Here is a 14,936-nt window from a genome sequence, read left to right as displayed (position 1 = left end):
CTCAGACCCCACAGCCTGTGTGGTGCCCATGGATGCACAGAGGCTTTTCCTGTGCAAGACAAGTCCCTGGCCACAAAGAAACAGGCAGGAAAATGATGTCCCAGCCCAGCTGATCCATCCCAACCCAACTCACAGCATCCAGCACTTGGCTTTTGGCAGCATTGTACTTGTGGGCCATAGCATCAGCCACAGCATTTGTCCCCACGAACAGAGCGTTCCAGTTGTGGGAGCTGCCAAGAGAAAACACAGCCAGGGTCAGTCATGGCCCCTCCAGCCAATAATCCTGGGATAAAACAGCTCTGAGCACCAGCACGAGCAGGCAGGGTGAAGGGAGAGGGAAAGAAGGGTGGAAGATCCCTAGGGAAGGGACAGGATGAGGAAGATGTGACTGGAGAGCAAAGAGAAGCTGTGCAGGCAGTGAGCTCTGCTTCCCCACACCTCACTGGCCACAGCTCTGCAGCTGAAGTTCAGGCTCTGCCTCACAGGAACACACCTTTCCATCTGGTTTCCTAAACCATGCAAACCCCTTGCTTGCAATTCCCTTTGCACCCTTCTCCCTTCAAGACAGAAAATATCAGCCACTTCTTTCAACTGATTTGTCACACAGCAAGAAAAAGCCTCTACAATTACAATTACAGGTGGCCAAGCAGAGGAGAAAGGTTCAGCTGATCTGAAACCACCTCCCTGAAGAATTACAGAAATTACAGAACCAGACTAACTCTTATTAGAGAAGGAACTCCCACCAAAGCCATTCAAACTTCTCAATTCCTGCTGCTCACTGAGCTACTGCAGCTTTGAGGGCAGAGGGGCTGGGGACGTGAGAGAGAAAGGAAACAGAGCTGCACAGCAAATGCTTCACCAGCTCTGGGAATCTCTGCACCCCTGTCAAGATCCCACATGCATTCCTGGGAATCTGGCAGCTTGTGTAATACCTGGCACTGTTGGCTTTGTCCTTGGCCTCTTTGCTCTTTTTGTAGGAGGAAGATTCTTCTGCATCTCCATCTTCCACTTTTTCCTTTTTGATGGTGGAGGGTAGAAGATGCATCATTCTGCCCTGCAAGACAGGAAGGAGAGGTCCAGCAGCTCTGGACTAATCCACATGGAGGAAATTTCCTGGCATCTTTCCCAGTCACTGGAAGGAGGGAATTTTCCTTCCCAAAGGAGCCACCACTGCAAGTCAAAGTGGCTCTGAGACAGACTCAGAGCTCCTTCCCCACCTCTACCAGGATTTTGGTGTCTGAAAGCTGCTCAAACCAAGCTGCTCTACCAAAAGAACCTGCAGGAAAGCCTCAAACCCTTTTTAACAAAGCCCAGAAGCAAACTCAGCTACAACCCCACCAGCTGCAGTCCAAAGCAGAGGAAAAGCATCAGAGCTGTACCTGGAACACCTGCCCATCCAGCTCTGCCAGGGCCTTCACAGCATGCTCAGGGATCATGTAGGTGATGAAGGCAAATCCTTTGGGTTTCTTGGTGAGTTTGTCAATGGGGAAGTGGATCTCTGACAGGGGTCCTGCAGGAGGCAAGGCTCAGTGGTCACAGATGTCCCTGAACGGGCACCTCCCAGACACAATCAGGGATGAGGGGAGCAGCTCTGGATGGGTGGGGAGACACCAGCCTGGGCCAGGAGCTGCAGAGGGACAAGGAGGGCCCAGGACAAGCAGCCCAAGGTCTGACAGGTGACACAAACCAGGCAAGCTCTGAGCAGCTGCCTTCACCTTCAGTCAGGGACAAACACATCCACAGCCTCACCCTCTCTGCCCCAGGATGCCAAGAGAACTTTGAATGCCTTTAATTTGGAGGTAAAAGAGGGGAAACTTCAAATTTACACCCCAAGTTTGGGATGTCAAGTGAATCTGAAGGGTTCACCTCTAACCTGCAGGGAGCCTCCTGCCAAACAGGCTCACAATCACACCAGAAAATAAAAGATGTGGGAGCTGGGCAATGTCCAAGCTCTGTCCATCCCGTGGCAAACACTCACCATACTTTGAAAAGATCTTCTCCAAGTCCTCCTCAGTGCTGGTGAAAGGCAGATTCCTGACAAAGAGCCTCCCTGATTCAGACAGGTCCTCTTCCTCCTCATCATCCCTCAGGGTCCTCTGCCAGGGCTGGTGCTCAGGTTTTGCTGGAGCAGTTTCTTTTGGGGTGTTCCTGCACTGGGACACCTCCACACAGCGCCCACCTGACCCCAAAGAACACAGAGGGATCCTGGATGCTTCCCAAGGCCAGGAGCAAACAGCACCCACATGCAAATGATGCCTTGAGAGGCTGCCCAGAACACAGGCTAGGCAGTGTTAAAGGAATAAAGCAGGTATTTATTTAAAAGGCCTCCAAAGGATACACCTTGGGGTGTACAAGAGCCTGGCCAAGGCTCCAACCTCGGGTCATGGAGGTTTCACACTTTTATAGGTTTTGGTCCATTCACATATTGGGGTTAATTGTCCAATTACACCTTATGTTGTGAAGTCCTATCCTCCCAGATTGCTCTCCTCAATTTGCTGCTGTTTACACTTTTTGGGTCTGAACTGGAAAAGGATTTTGTCTCACCAAGCTGTGAGGAGAACTTGCTAACACTTGATATGAAGTTCAGAGTTATAAACTAATGGAGCACAGAATCTGGATAATGTGAAAGCTAAAGCTTAAGGCATCACAAAGAACCCAGGGTTAGACACAATTACAGCCCCATAGGCTCTAAGCAGGACTCAAAAACAAGGGGGAGGTGGGAGCTGTAAAAATCAGTCTTCATAAAAATCAGGGTATCAACCCCAGCCCCCTTTCCTTTCAGAGAGTCTGTGCCAGCCTAGGCAGTATTTGCAAACAGAATTTCAGGAGTTACTCCGAGGGTTAGGCCAAGCCCAGGGCTGCAGCCCAGCCTTGCAGCACTGTCTGTACCAAGCTGCACTCCAGCACTGTCAGTTTTACCCCAACAAGAACCACCTCAAGCACAGGGCGAAACACAAGAGCCCCAAAACCCCACCTGGTTTATCCCAAGGAACAAACCCCCCCATGTGCCTGGGAAAAACTCCAATCACAGCAGCCACTTGTGCAGGGAACACTCGAGCAGCTGAGCTCCCAGGCTGGAACAAGGAGGAGAACAAACAGCCCTTACCCAGGAATTCTTTTTTCCGCTTCAAGGCCCTTTGCATTTCTGCTTCACTCTTCAAGTCAACAAAGATGTAACCTTGGAGGAAGGGAAGGTTCAGCTGAGCATCATGTGGGGAACACACACAGCCACTAATTGGGTAATTAAGGGTGAATTGGGCTTGCTTTAATATAGATTCCTATAGGCAGAGCATTCAGCTCCCATGGAAAGTTTCAATCCAGCCTGGAAATTATGTCAGACTGCCTTTTCAAAGCTTATTCTTTATATAAAAATCACAAAAACTTTACTTGGCAGCTGGAGGAGGCTTTCACAGGTGCCTCTGAGAGCAAATAAAAGGTGAAAACTGAAGGCAGTACCTCTGCACACAGCAAAGCTCCAAGGACCTGCTCCCACAAATCAGCACAGTGCCCTGGGCTGCTGCAGCTATCCCAGGGGAACAGGCTTTTCCTTGGCATGGGGTAGGGGTGTTTAGAATAAAGTTTTGGATGTAACTCAATAAAAAAAAGCTCCTGCTGCTACTCCAAAGGGAGCACAGCCAACATTCCCCTGCCCAGGGCATCCTGTGGCCAGCAAGTAGGGCAGGAGAGCTGCAAAGTCACAGAAAGGTCTCCAACAATCAGGCCACGAGCCAGGGATGTGGAAATGCAGGCTAAAAGAGCAGAGGGGTGACCAACAGATCCCCTAACTCACAGATCCCACCCCTCTTCCACACACAGCTCTTACCTGAATTCTTCCCCTGGCCCTTTTTCCCCATCCTGATTGCCACTGGCTTCAGAGGGAAGAAAAATTCCCGAATTTTTTGCTGTGGGAAGAATCAGAATTGTTTGAATAATTCTCAGATACAGGAAGCAGCAAGTTGCAGGCTTAAGTTTTTATAAATAAAGCACTCAGATCTCTGCACAAAGACACTTCAGAAGTTGCCCTGATCACCCACAAAGCCCTCAAAGGATTGAGAAGTGAAAAATTTCTGCAAATATCTTGTAGAGGTACATTCTGAGACACCCCTGAGTCCCCCTTCTCCAGCTGGGAAAGCAAACTTGCCTCAGTGATGTTGGAGGGAGCCCCACGGAGTTTCACTGTGAATGCAGTGCTGGCTTCCCCTGAGCTGGCCTGGCTCTGCACAGAGGAGGAAAAAAAGGGAGAAAAAGCTGAATGAAAGAACAGAAATCACAGCACAACCAGCTGGGCTTGGCCAACAAACAGGAGGCTGAAGAGTGGCAGGGAATATCAGGAGATTGCACAGCTGCAGCAGCCTGGGGCAGGAGGCGCCAGCTGAAGGAGCACTGCCATGAAAAGCTGAGTTCTGCTTTTCCAGGGCAGCATTTCCTGGAAAAAAGCCTCTGAGAAGGGCACCAGCAGCACTTATCTGGAAGCCCCATCTTTGGGAATTTAGTCAGCCCTGAGGGGATTCAGTGAAATTTGTAAATGGGTCACACCAAGCAAGAGAGCTGGTACCCAGTGGGGCCTGCAGCCTTGTCAGGCTGTCAGCTCATTCTGCAGGACTGACAGACACCTGCTATCCACAAAGCTGCTGTTCAAAGAAGACAAATCTAACCCAGCTGTACCTCTGGTGTGGATCCTTTTTTCTTCTTCCCCACTGGTGTTTTTGGCTCTGTTTGTTTGGCTTTTGGCTTCCCCTTTTTCTCTGTGTGTGTTTCTGCAATGCCTGAATCCTCCTCAGCCTCACTTTCCTCCTCTTCCTCAGTCTCTGTTTCTTCCTCTGTACTGGATGAGGAGGAAGAATCCTCCACCACTTTAGATTTCAGGTAATCCATATCTGAGAGGTCTTTGCTGGTAGCTGCCTTCTTCCCTTCTTTCTTTCCTGGCAGAGAGGAGAGAGCAGAGAAGTTTTATTCACACAGATGCTGCTGCTCTCCCTCCAGGCCAGGAAAAAGCTAAGAACTGACACAATCATGGCCATCACCTCCTTATCCTCCACCTTTTCCATGGGAAAACAGCAGAGCAATTTCATCTTGGCACTGCCAGACTGACAGCCTGGACTTCAAAGCAACAGTTCATGTATAAAACGCGAAAGGTTTTAGGTAGAAAGGGGTTTGAGGTACTCCGGGATGAAGTATTTTGTCACAATTTTAACTAAATACCCCAAGCAGGCCTCAGAGAAGGATTTGAAGTGTTTGGTTTTACAGGGAAAAGGACACAATCACACCTGGATTTGAGTTACCCAAGGAGAGATGAGGGGCAGGAGGGAAAACATCACCCACTCCACCAGAACAGATAAGGAAATGCCATGGAGGGAAGGAGGGAGGGAGATAAAAAAATCTTTATTTCCTGGTGTGATTAGGTGAGCCTGCTTGGCAGGAGGCTTCCTGCAGGTTAGAGGTGAACCCTTCAGATCCACCCCAAACTTTGTAAATTTGAAGTTTCCCTCTTCTGCCTCCAAATTAAACACACTCAAGGTTCTCTTTCTCCCTCTGTGGGAGCAGGGACACTGCACCCTAAATTCCACACACCAGGCTGTGAGTCTTCAGAATGAAGCCACTGCTCCAGATTTGCTCTCTGGAGCCAAGACACTGAACCTTGTCCCTTCCCCTCAACCTTGGCAGGCCCAATTTCCAGAAACATCCATCAAAGGGACACCAGATGGGTTCCCAGCCACCCACAGGTTCCTAAAGCACCAAAACCACCTCCAGCCCTGAAAATCCTGGAGATGAAAGGGCTGCAAGAAGGAAAACACTTCAAGGAAAGCTGCAAATGTCTGTCCTGTTACTGACACAGGGAAAGCATAAATGGCACCCCAAGATATCAGACACTGCATTTCCCCAAATTTGGGGAGACACCCAGGCATTCCCAGCACAGAAAGGTGAGAGCCAGCCCTCCTGGTGGCACTGAGTCCAACGCTGTCCCTCCCTGTGACAGGACACAAGCAAAGGGTGACAGCTCCCTCAGGTACCTTTGACTTCCTCCTCATCTTCAGAGGGTTCATCCCCACCCTCACTCAGCTCCTCAGACTCATCTGAATCAAAGTTCAGGTAATCAGATGCTGCTGCTGTGGCTGATTTTCCCTTCTTGGGCTCCTCTGCCAAAGTGTCATTGGCCCAGGTGGCCACCTGGGACCTCTTCTGGTGAACCACCAAGAACTCCTGGAATGTTTTATCTTCCTTCAGCTGAGGGGGAAAAAAAAGACAAGCTGTGAACAGAGACTCATAGTGAATCTGAATCCAAGATATCACCTCATTTCCAGCAGTGTAAAACCAAAAATCCCTTAAGGGGAGATCAGTTTTCACTGACAAGGTGATTAAAATGTTCTCAAGGTGTCTCATTCCTATTCTTTTTTATAATTGGTGTTTAGAAAGTATTTTAGAGAAGAAAACAAAACAAAAAAGAGAGAAGGAAAAAGGAGGGAGGAAAAATAAAAAGAGAAAAGAAAGGAGAAAAAAGGAAAAAAGGAGGAAACGCAAAAAAAAAGGAGGAAACACAAAAAAAGGAGGAGGAAACGCAAAAAAAAAAAGGACGAAACGCAAAAAAAAGGAGGAAACACAAAAAAAAGGAGGAGGAAACACAATAAAAAAAGGAGGAGGAAACAAAAAAAGGAGGAAAAACAAAAAAAAAGGAAACAAAAAAAAGGTAGAAACACAAAAAAAAAGGAGTAAACACAAAAAAAAGGAGGAAACACAAAAAAAGGAGGAAACAAAAAAAGGAGGAAACACAAAAAAAAAAGGAGGAAACAGAAAAAAAAGGAGGAAACACGAAAAAAAGGAGGAAACACAACAAAAAAAAGGAGGAAACACAAAACAAAAAGGAGGAAACACAAAACAAAAAGGAGGAAACACAACAAAAAAAAGGAGGAAACAGAAAACAAAAAGGAGGAAAGTTAAATGTGATCCAACTCAGATATGTTTAAACCCCAGAGCTGCTGAAACAGAGCAGACCTGGGTACAGTGTGTGCTCACAGGAGAAGCTGACCATAAACCCCCATGTTGGGGTTGTTGAACTGATTTTTTACAACAGAACTGGGCTGTCCCAGCCTGAATGAACAGCGTGGGAAGCAGAACAGAAAGGAACTATTCAGCAGGAACAGCAACTCAACCTCAACTCACCTCCTTTAAGTTATCCACTGGATCTTTCTTCTTTTTATCCTTGGGGGAAAACACCCAGAAAGGTTTATTAGAAACACAGGCAAATCCAGTTAACCCAACAGCACAGGGAACAGAGACCCTGAGGCAGAAAACACCAGGACTCTGCTGTCAGTTCTGTGCCCTTGCCCACACTGGCACACAGGGGTCAGGCAGTATTGGAAAAAGGCTCCCAGTATTCCCAGTTAGATTGTGCCTGGGCCAGTCTGACCCTCGCTGCTGGGCCAAAGGCAGCAACTGCAGTGTATCACCCCAGAGATACCTTGGCTTGCTGGAGATTGCAGCTGGGCACTGAACAAGTCCAGGCTTGTTAGGAACCCCGTTTACCTCAGGAGGAGTAGCTTCAGGCGATGGTGAAGAGAAAAAGGATGGATTCTGCTGGAGGGTTTAATGTCCAGAGGTTTATTCCATGGTTACAGAGGTCTGAACGTGAGGAACTGCTCCAGCAGAATCCTGGCCACATGGTCTGATCACCTTTTTAAGCTCAGGGACAGGGGGAGGGGAGGTACAGGTGAGCCACCAACCAGGTGAGAGGGGCAGGGTCTCAGGGGAAGATGACACCCAGACAGGCCAATGACCTCTGGGCATAGGGGCATCCTTTGAACTTGACCAACCACAGATGCCTTGCTGGAATGTTCAGCCTGATTGACAGGACTCACTCAGCACAGGGGCAAGGGGGAAGGGAGAGAGGCACAGGCACACCTGGGGGAATGACCTGGAAGGCCAAAATGGGACATTACAGCACACCACAACAAGGCAGGACTCACCTTCTTTGTGCCTGAACTTGCCAAGGGCTCCTTGCTCTGCTTCTCTGGGGCAGGGGCCTTCTGAGAGTGCTTGCTCCAGGCTTTGGGTTTCGTGGGGTCACCAAAGGACTTGCACAGCTCCACCTGGAATGAGAATGTAATTAAACACAGGGCTGTAATTGCTGGGTGGTTTCACTCAGGAGTTACTGAAACCCCGGTGGGATGGAGGGGGTGTCACAGACATTTCTCCACAGAAATGCTTTCTTTCGGATTTCTGTGTCTTCGGGAGGCCAGAGGCTCCAGAAGACAAGGTAAACAATTATTATCAGATGCTGTGGAATGCAACAGGAACACCTTGATTGGCTCATTTCCTATGTTTATAATTAAGGGCCAATCACCAGTGCAAGCTAGGGGACTGAGTCCTTGAACACAACTTTGTTATAGATTCTTTCTATCTATTCTTAGCTTAGCTAGCAGCTCTGCAAACCTCTCTCTATATTCTATTAGTATAGTCATAATGTATTATATATAATATCTTAATAAATCAGCCTTCTGATCAAGAAACAAGATTCACCATCTCTCTATCACCAGCTGCGACCTACTCAGGCATGGTAATAAGGGAGGGTGCAGGAAGAGCTTTTAAAAGCATAGAGCTATAAATTCAGTCACCATGAGAGAGGCAGGAGTGCACAGGCACACCATCCCAGGATGGCAAGGGGACTTAAAGTGCCACCCCTGCCATGGCAGGGACACCTTCCACCATGCCAGGTGCTCCCACCCCCATCCAGCCTGGCCTTGGGCACTGCCAGGGATGCAGGGGCAGCAACAGCTGCTCTGGGCACCCTGTGCCAGGGCCTGCCCACCCTCCCTGAGATCCCATTCCTTAGGAATTCCAAGGATTTATTCCTGGAGATAGCTCACTGTGACTCTGGAAGTGTCAATGAAGCTTTTGTTGAAGTGGTTCAGGGCAGTTTGAGCCTCATCCTCAGACTTGTAGCCAATGAAGCCGAATTTCCGGAACTTTCCATCCTTGGTGTACTTGAGGCAGCAGTCAGTGAGCGTGCCAAAGGCAGCAAAGAGCTTCCTGAAACGCTCCTCCTTCATCTGGGAAAGGAGGGAGGGAAGCACAAAGGGAAATCAGCCCCAGGGAGCCTCTGAGGACGAGTCCAACCCAACACATTCTGTCTCAAAGGGCTCCTGAAAGGCTGCAGGAAGCTCATTGTGAGCTAAATCCCCGCTTCAGCCCCCAAACCCGTTCATGTCCCCCCGAATCCACGCGTGGGGATGGGGAACACGCGGGATCCTGCCGGGCACAGGAACAGGGCGGGATCGTGCCGGGCACAGCAGCACCGAGGGCACCGGCACCCAACCCCGGGCAGCGAGAGGGGCACAGCGACCACAGCGATCCACTGCCCACCCTGAGGGGCTGCCACCTGCCAGCCCGTGCCCCTCACGCTGCTTCCTGCCCCTTCCTGACCCCTCCAGGAGCTCTCCCACCATCCTCCCCCCGAAGTGTCCCCATGTCCCGCATCCCCGCACCGACCGCGACCTCATAGCCCCTTCCCCCGGGACATCTGGCCGTTCCCACTCCAAAACCTCATCCTCCCACCACTTCAGACCCTCTCTCCCCCATCCCCACCACACGCTCCCCTCCCGGTGCCTCTCCCTGCCCCGCATCCCGCTCACCCCGCAGCGCCCTCAGACTCATCCCAGGCCCCGGCACCGCACAGAGCCTCACCCCATTGGGGAGATTCTTCACGATGAGTCGCGACATGGCAGCGACAGACGCCAAAGAAGGAGCGCTCAGCGCCGCGCACGCCGCCCCATGGGCGCCGCCATATTCTCCTGATCACGTGGTCTGCGGGCGGCACCGCGCATGCGCACGCTGGGACCCGGATGTTGGTCCTTAGCAACGGCCCCTTAGCAACGGGGCCTGCAGGGCTGGGGGCGGCGAGAGCATCCATGGGGCACCGGGGACCGGAATGGGCGGGGAGGGGAGGTGGGCAGGGTGAGGAGGGGGTGAGCACCCCCGGGTTTCCCCGCAGAGCGGGCTGCAGCCTCCCGGCCCGTCCGCGCTGCTCCGCGGGGCCGCAGGAGGGAGCTCCGCGCCCGCCGCTCCTGGGTCCAGAGATGCTGAGTTTGCAGGGGGATGGCGCAGAGAGAGAGCATCGATGTCATCCCTAAAAGTCATGTGGAAGGGGGGACAGAGGGTCTAGTCCAGGGAAACTCTGGATCTCTGGATGTATTCAAGGTGTCAGGTTGGAGGGCCTTGGAGCAGCCTGGGATAGTGGAAGGTGTCCCTGCCATGGCAGGGGATGGAGTGAGATGAGCTTTAAGGTCCCTTCAAATCCAAACCATTCTGTGATTCTGTGAATAAAGATTCTCTCCAAGGAATGGCTAAATAACCCCACAGCCAGAGGATGCTGTGCTGTGACAGCTCCAAAGGATCAAAGAGAGCAAAAGTCATGGCATAAAGCAATCCCTGGAGGGTTGCTGAACACTGCAGGATGAACACCACCTACAGCTTCCTCAGGAGGGACAGCTCCAATGTCTGCTGTGTTCCAAGGGAACAGCTGCAGTGTGCTAGTGGACAATTAGGTTGGGTATCAGGAAAATGTTCTTCCCCCCAGAGGACCTCCAATGATCCTTGTAGGTCCCTTCCAACTCAGTATTTTGTTTCCATGACCCATTGCTGGAGGCTGAGCAGAACTGTTGTTCTTGAAGCATCTCCTCCTGCTCAGAGCCCTCAGCTCTGTCTGTCTGTCTTACACCAGCTGGAAATCCAAATTACACCAATCCAAATTACACCAATCCAAATGACACCCTTATTGCCAGAGGAAGATGCTGGGGACAGCTCCGAGCTCCAGCACCAGCCCTCACCCCCTCTCCCCGCGGTCTGGAGCTACCCCAGGGGTCACTGGAGCAATTCCAGCCCCTCACAGCCTCTCCTGGTGCCCTTGGAGGCTGGGGGGCAGCCCCTGCTCTCAGCAAGGGAAATGCATTTTCCAGGAGGCAGAGCAGAGCCCAGCCCAGGCTCAGGGCAGGGGGAGCAGGAGGCATTGTGTCACTGTTCTGCGATATTTTATCAAAAATCCCTTTGCCAGGATTTCTTCTCCAGGGAAGCTGTGAAGCTTCATCTTCTCCCTGTTTTCCTGCTCTGGGATGTGATTTGGAGAATTGTTTACCCAGCATGTGAATTGTTTTAACTTAATGACCAATCCCAGTCTGGCTGTGTTGGGACTCTGGTCAGTCACAGGTTTTCATTATTCATTCCTTGCCAGCCTTTTAATGTGTCCTTTCTCTTTCTTTAGTATAGTTGTAGTATATAATTTCACATAGTATAATATAATAAATATAGTATAGTAGAATATAGTATAAATATGATATAATAGAGTACAATATAGTATAATATAAATATAATATAGCAATAATGTAATGTAATAGTATGAATATAATATAATATAGTAATAATATTATATTATACTATGTTATACTCATATAATTACATTACATTATTACTATATTATATTTATATTATACTATATTATAGTATATAATGTATGTAATAATATATAATGTATGTAATGATATATAATGTATGTAATGATATAATGTAATGTAATGTAATGTAATGTAATGTAATGTAATGTAATGTAATGTAATGTAATGTAATGTAATATAATATTCAGCCCTCTGAGAACTTGGAGTCAAATTCTCATCTCTGACCTCGTCCTGGGGACCTCACAGCAGTGGGAATGCCATCAGTGCCCTGCTCAGAGTGCACCCCACCGCCCTGATGGGGGCTGGCAGGGGAGCTGCCCCTCTGTCCCCTCACAGGGCTGTCCCTGCGGTGTCACAGCACAGGGACACAGTTCCCTCCCCCCTCGCCCTCCGCTCCTGCCTCGTCCTTGGCCACCAGGGCTGTCAGGGCTGTCACTTGCCACGAAGGCTGGCACTGACAGGACCCTCACGCCGTCACTAACGCATCCAGACCTTGCCCTTGTCACTGCTGTCCTCTCTGAGACACTTGTCCCCTGTCACCCTGCCCGTGTCGTCCTCACCTGCTGCGTGCAGCTGGCAGCAGTGCCCACGCTGCCCAGACAGGGCTGCCCTTGCCTGTTTCTGCCTTGTGAGGGTCTGGGCAGGGATGGACCCTGCCTGTGTCTGACCCCTCTGCTCTGGGCAGCTCCCCACTCCCACCACAGCTGCACCTGCAGCGCCCTCGTTGCCCTTTCTGCAATCAGGGGGGATTTTGCCCACGTGGAATTTTGCCCACAGTTGCTGCAGGTGTGAGTCCTAAGGATGCCTGGGGATCAGAAAGAGAACACTCTTCTCACTCCCAGCAGTGCTTACCTGAGACCAGGCCAGGTACCCACTGACTCTTGCAGTGAATGTGGCCAATCCTGGTCTCACTTAATTGCAAACAATGATTTTATCCCTCCCCTGAGCATGCAAAGTACAGAAGCACAAGATTCACACACGCCAAATTCAGGTTTGATTTCCTTTGTGGGTTCTGCTCCTCAGGGTGGGTCAAGATTTTAAGTTTGCACATGTAAGAGTGGGAACATCCCTTTTTCTGGAGAGCTGGGGATTTTAAGGGGATCAGAGAGATCTGTCCCTTCAGCAGGTGTTGTGCTGCACCATGGAAGGTCCTTCCCCAAGGCAGGCTCAGTTCCAGCCTGAGATCCCAGCCCTGGGAACGAGGGAAACTGAGGCCCTGTCCTGAGAAGGCTCAAAGGAGATTTTGGAAAGTTCCCATTGCTTGAATGGCTGCTCTGAAAATCATCCTTAACCCTTCTGCTGCCGGCACAGAGCACAGGCAGGGGCCAAGCCAGGCACTGGAGAGCCAGTGTGGAGGTTCACTGGGGCAGGTCACCCCCACATGCTCTAAAACAGAGTCCAAATTAATGATTTGGGATGTTTTTCCCCATGGGAACGATTGTCTTTGATGGCGACTGTGTCCCAGTGTCACTGTGTGTCACCTGTCCCCACAGCAGTGCTGGGTGGCTGCAGGTGGCACCTGGGTGGGCAGGGAGGGAAAGGGCTGTGCCAGGCTTTGTTCCCTGAGGTGCCTGAGAGCAGCAAGAGGCAGAGGGTGACTGGGAGGTGACAGATCCAGCAAAGGTGACACATCCTCCCCCAGAGAGAGCCCCATGTCTGTCTGCTGTCCCCACACTCCATGCTGGGGCGCCCACAGACTGGTGGCAGGGTCCAGGTGACAACTGTCCCCTTTCCCTCGCTCTGCAGACCCATGCTGGGCACACAGGGACGCCGGGGCAGTGTCAGACAGGGCCTTGAGAGATTCCCCCTGCCAAAGAGCAGGGCTCAGCTGGCTGTGAGGGTTATTATAGGCTGCCTGCAGCCAAGGAACTGAACTTTGCCAAGCAGGCCACCATGGGGTCAGGGCCATCTCTCTGTGGGCAGAGGGACAAAGGGACCTTGTGCTCCGGGTTTGAGGGCACCAGGGGGAAAAGTGCTACTGAGGAGGAGAGGAAGAAGAGAAAGGAGCTGCTGCAGAGCCTGTCTGCCCCTGGGTGGGAGAAGGCAGAGGTCAGCTGCAAATGTGGTGTTTGGAGAGCTTCTCTCTCTCTGTGCCCAAAGGGGCACCGGAGGTTCCCCAACTTCTCCAGGTGCCACACGTGCCATGCCAGCATGAGTGGCAGCAGCAGAGCTGTGACCCCGAGCCAGAGCAGCCCCTGTGCTGTGCTGTCCTGCCCTGGCCAGCCTGGCAGTGCCAGCCCTGTGAGAAGGACGAGCACAGCCCCGGGGTGCCCTTCATGCCTGTCGGATTGGGGCAGCCTCGGACGCTTCTGGAGGTGGACAGGGAAGGTAAAAATCCCTCTGAGCCGGGGTCACCTTGGCTCTGACAGACTCCCCCACGCCAGGCAGCCTCTCTGGAGCTCACGGGATGCTGCTGAGCAGCTCTGGGGGCTGTGGGGGGGTCCCAGTGTACCCACACCCCTCCATGGCAGAAAACATGGGGGGTGCTCGGTTTCCTTGGCACACGGACCTTGAGTCCTTCTCTTTTCTTTGAGATGTGGGAAATGAGTGAATTCTGCCTTGGGGGTTACTGCAGAGGGCTGTCACCTGGCTGAGGACCTTCCACTGACTAAATTCACCCACAGACAGCAGCAAGGACTGGGATGAATGGGATCAGCAACACTCACAGCCTGATTTAGGTCTGCTGGCCCTGCTTCAGTGGGTAACATTACTTTAATAACAGCACCACAGGAAATGCTCCCTGAACCTCCTCAGTTTTGCTGCTGGAGATGTTAAATTTTGAGAGGGGAGATAGCCAAAGACTCCTTGTATGAGCAGATTGTGCTGACAGTCCTGAAGGAGATAAAAAGCTGCTTTAAAGACAGAGCTGGTGCTTGGGAAGGCAGTGCCTGGGACACTTGTCCCTTCTGTGTGCTGCACAATGGAGCCAAGGGAGGAGGAGGAGAAATTGCCCTTCTGAAGGGCTTCATCCCTGGGACTCTGCCCACCTGGCCTGCCAGACCCTCTGCTAAGGGACAAGATGCTGCGAGGATGCTGTCCTTGCCTGGGGGTGTGACTGCTGCAGTGTCACTGTGGGCAGCACAATTTGGCTTCCAAGCACACCTGCCCTCACCTGAACCTGCAGCCAAGGGGACAGGCTGGGAGTGTGTCCATGCTCCTGCTCTCTGCCCTCTTTTTTGGTGGAGATTGTGCCAATCTCTCTTTTCCAAGCCTTCCAGCCAAACTGCAATGCTGAGATCAGCAGATGGGGGAGAGGATGAGGAAGGGCAGGAGGGATTTTCCCCCACACATCAGGCACAAACAAGCTGCTGATGCCACCTCCATGGAGGAGGATTCACAAAGGACTTGGAAATCCAGCTAATCCCAGTGCTTTGCATTACAGCAGCCGGGGAGCAGAGGTTAAACCCTGTCCACGAGCAATAATTAATTCATCTGATGGGACCACACCTGCCCAGGAGAGGAGCCACCAGCAGAGCAGGCTCAGACCTTCCTCCT

At 51.3% G+C, this 14,936-nt stretch overlaps 1 protein-coding gene across 2 annotated transcripts in view; it reads right to left on the bottom strand.

Annotated features, from left to right (window-relative positions):
• Positions 1-9,799, bottom strand: part of RBM19 (RNA binding motif protein 19) — a 55,258-nt gene extending 45,459 nt beyond the window's left edge. The window contains exons 1-13 of one of the 2 annotated variants that reach the window (XM_058036848.1): positions 9,679-9,799; positions 8,862-9,044; positions 7,962-8,084; positions 7,159-7,197; positions 6,012-6,225; positions 4,666-4,922; positions 4,142-4,216; positions 3,824-3,902; positions 3,107-3,178; positions 1,979-2,179; positions 1,380-1,510; positions 933-1,054; positions 134-230 (exon numbers count right to left, since the gene is read on the bottom strand). In XM_058036848.1, coding sequence (XP_057892831.1) covers positions 134-230; positions 933-1,054; positions 1,380-1,510; positions 1,979-2,179; positions 3,107-3,178; positions 3,824-3,902; positions 4,142-4,216; positions 4,666-4,922; positions 6,012-6,225; positions 7,159-7,197; positions 7,962-8,084; positions 8,862-9,044; positions 9,679-9,714 — 1,629 coding nt within the window. In that variant the 5' untranslated portion in view covers positions 9,715-9,799. The remainder of the gene's footprint in view (positions 1-133; positions 231-932; positions 1,055-1,379; positions 1,511-1,978; positions 2,180-3,106; positions 3,179-3,823; positions 3,903-4,141; positions 4,217-4,665; positions 4,923-6,011; positions 6,226-7,158; positions 7,198-7,961; positions 8,085-8,861; positions 9,045-9,678) is intronic. The other variant, XM_058036849.1, reaches the window with a different exon arrangement.
• Between the last annotated feature and the right edge of the window lie 5,137 nt (positions 9,800-14,936).

The sequence above is a fragment of the Melospiza georgiana genome, chromosome 18 (assembly GCF_028018845.1).
Source record: "Melospiza georgiana isolate bMelGeo1 chromosome 18, bMelGeo1.pri, whole genome shotgun sequence".
Lineage (NCBI taxonomy): Eukaryota > Metazoa > Chordata > Aves > Passeriformes > Passerellidae > Melospiza > Melospiza georgiana.
This window is presented reverse-complemented; position numbering and strand designations above follow the sequence as displayed.